Source organism: Octopus bimaculoides, chromosome 6 (assembly GCF_001194135.2).
Source record: "Octopus bimaculoides isolate UCB-OBI-ISO-001 chromosome 6, ASM119413v2, whole genome shotgun sequence".
NCBI lineage: Eukaryota > Metazoa > Mollusca > Cephalopoda > Octopoda > Octopodidae > Octopus > Octopus bimaculoides.
In genome coordinates, this window is record NC_068986.1 from 80,395,591 (window position 1) to 80,397,960 (window position 2,370).

General features: G+C 32.6%; 1 protein-coding gene across 1 annotated transcript in view; it reads left to right on the forward strand.

Moving 5' to 3' along the window:
- Positions 1-548: 548 nt before the first annotated feature.
- LOC106871141 (sodium- and chloride-dependent glycine transporter 2) overlaps positions 549-2,370 on the forward strand; it is a gene marked incomplete at its 3' end in the record, with an annotated part of 41,637 nt that continues 39,815 nt past the window's right edge. Inside the window, exon 1 of the mRNA XM_014917451.2 lies at positions 549-683. Coding sequence (XP_014772937.2) covers positions 554-683 — 130 coding nt within the window. The remainder of the gene's footprint in view (positions 684-2,370) is intronic.

Sequence of the window (2,370 nt, forward strand, 5' to 3'; positions counted from 1 at the left end):
GGGTGAACGAACAAGCAGATTATTATATAGATAATGGCTTGCACTTTACCATAAGCTGGATGAAAACGTTTATTACATACACAAAATACTATAATCATTCCGGGTCTATTATAAAAATTCTTGTTAGAAATGTTTAACTCAGAATATCTTAATTGTCAGCATATATTTATACCCATAAACAAGGAAACCGTACCGTATAGATAATCCCTTCCTAAATATTAGATAACAATACTAATAAATTGTACGATTCTACATTTCAATCCTTTATATTTTGAGTTCAAATCCTGTGCAGAATATATTTCAGTTTTGTATTGGAGTAAATTCAATCAAATATATCACTTCTTTACAATTATTTGACAATGGTGTTCATTATAACAGATATTGTTATCCGTGTACTTAGACACGCTTATATACAGATTGCATCATTCATCCTAGTACAGACGTCCATTAATCTGTAAACGGATGGAAGGCGAAGTATTTATTGGTAATCTAATATATACAAAATTTTACTCTGATTTTCTAATATTTACAAGATATATTTACAGATACCATCATGAAGAAAACCAAACCACAAAGAGAAACCTGGGCTAAATGGTCGGAATTTTTCTTCTCGATTGTCGGCTTAGTGGTTGGTCTATCAAATATTTGGCGTTTTCCATACCTCTGTTACATTAATGGTGGTGGTAAGTAACTCGTTTTTATTTATCCCAGTTTCATCAGTTATATGTGGTCTTGCTTAAAAGCTGTCAAACCACTTGATCTCAAGTTTATTCCCTTGTAAGCCCGGTTTCAGCAGACCTATGAGCAAAGGTCTTTCAGTGGTGAAAGCTTGCCGTTTTTTTGTGGAGTGTGCATCCATGACCAATATTGCATATTCCTCTTTTTAGACAGTAAGGTGTTATTTGAGGAAGACGTGCCGGCTTTTTCAATAAGTTGAGTGACCGCATAGAAATTCTTTAGATTTTGTCTAAATATTGATTTAGCAAAATGCAACTTTTTTTTACTTGAGAGAAAATCAATTGATATTTATTAAATTTGGGTCACTGGTTACGAAAGTTACATCCACTTATTAAGATTAGCAAAAGTCTTTTAGTTTCAGAGTTATACTCTTTTTCAATTCTTCAATAAGATTATGGTACAACAGAGTGCATTGACTGCATCATCTACCACAAGTACTGCATCAACAAACAACAAAAACATCGCACCAATAAAAAATAATATGACAATACAAGACTATTGATAGCTCTGTCACATAAGGAGAGTGTGATGCAAGTTATTGCATCATTCGCATTTAAATCAATTGTAAAATATCTCTTTTGAGATATTTTACAACATTATCTGTTATCTGTTTTAAAATGCCTCGTAATTGCATAAATAATCCAGATAATTTTTGCTTTATTTGTGGTAATTTACTACCATATCCGAAATTTAAAATAAATGCAAGCCAAGCAGAATAAATACAAGCCGTGACTATCATCTCAAGGATGATCACAATATAGTTATTAAAGAAGTTGACAAAGGCAGTGATGCAGTCAACATGGACTCAGAACAATGCATAAACGCTACTCTAGCTCTCCTTCAAATCAATACCGGTTATAAAAAATTAACAATTACAATCAATCCAAAATAATGACAAAGATCACTACCCTTATCCAGCAGTACCAAATTTTAAAGGAAAATGGGAGGGGTTATTTAACAAGATCTGACTGCAAAACCAGCAACTTTCACGAATTCTCTGTCAATATACCGGAAACACTTCAGCCTAATTCCCATTAAATGAGGAAAATATTTTTATTAAAAAATATATAAAACTGAATACCCTATACTAACCTACCAGAATGAGAAAACTCAATGTATTTACGAAAAACGACCAGAGTCAGCAAATAAGAAACAAAAGTTTAAGTAACAAGCTTCCTCTAAACTATTGTACAACTCTAAATTTTTGTACAATGACACCTTACATGTCAAACACCAGTTGCTGATGTCACTCAAGAAAAAGCAATTAAACATTGAGCTGACCGAGCTTGTAACTTCTTAAAGAAATCAACCAACCGGATTGCTGGACGACAATCAAACAAAAACAGGTTGCAAAGTCCTTTGAAAACAACCAAATGATATAAGCAGGAAATCAACCAACCAGAGCACTGAATCTCTACTGCTCAACAAGGATTTAAAATGTTCAACAAACAAATAACGTAATCAGGAAGTCAAGCAACCAGAATGTTGGACAAAAATATTTGACCAAAACATTGATGAAGCCAAGAGACATATTAAGACGGCCAGCCTAACGAAGAAAAGTGACATCATTAAATTTACAACCAATCAGAACTTGATCCTTTACTGTATATATGTATGTATATATATATATAT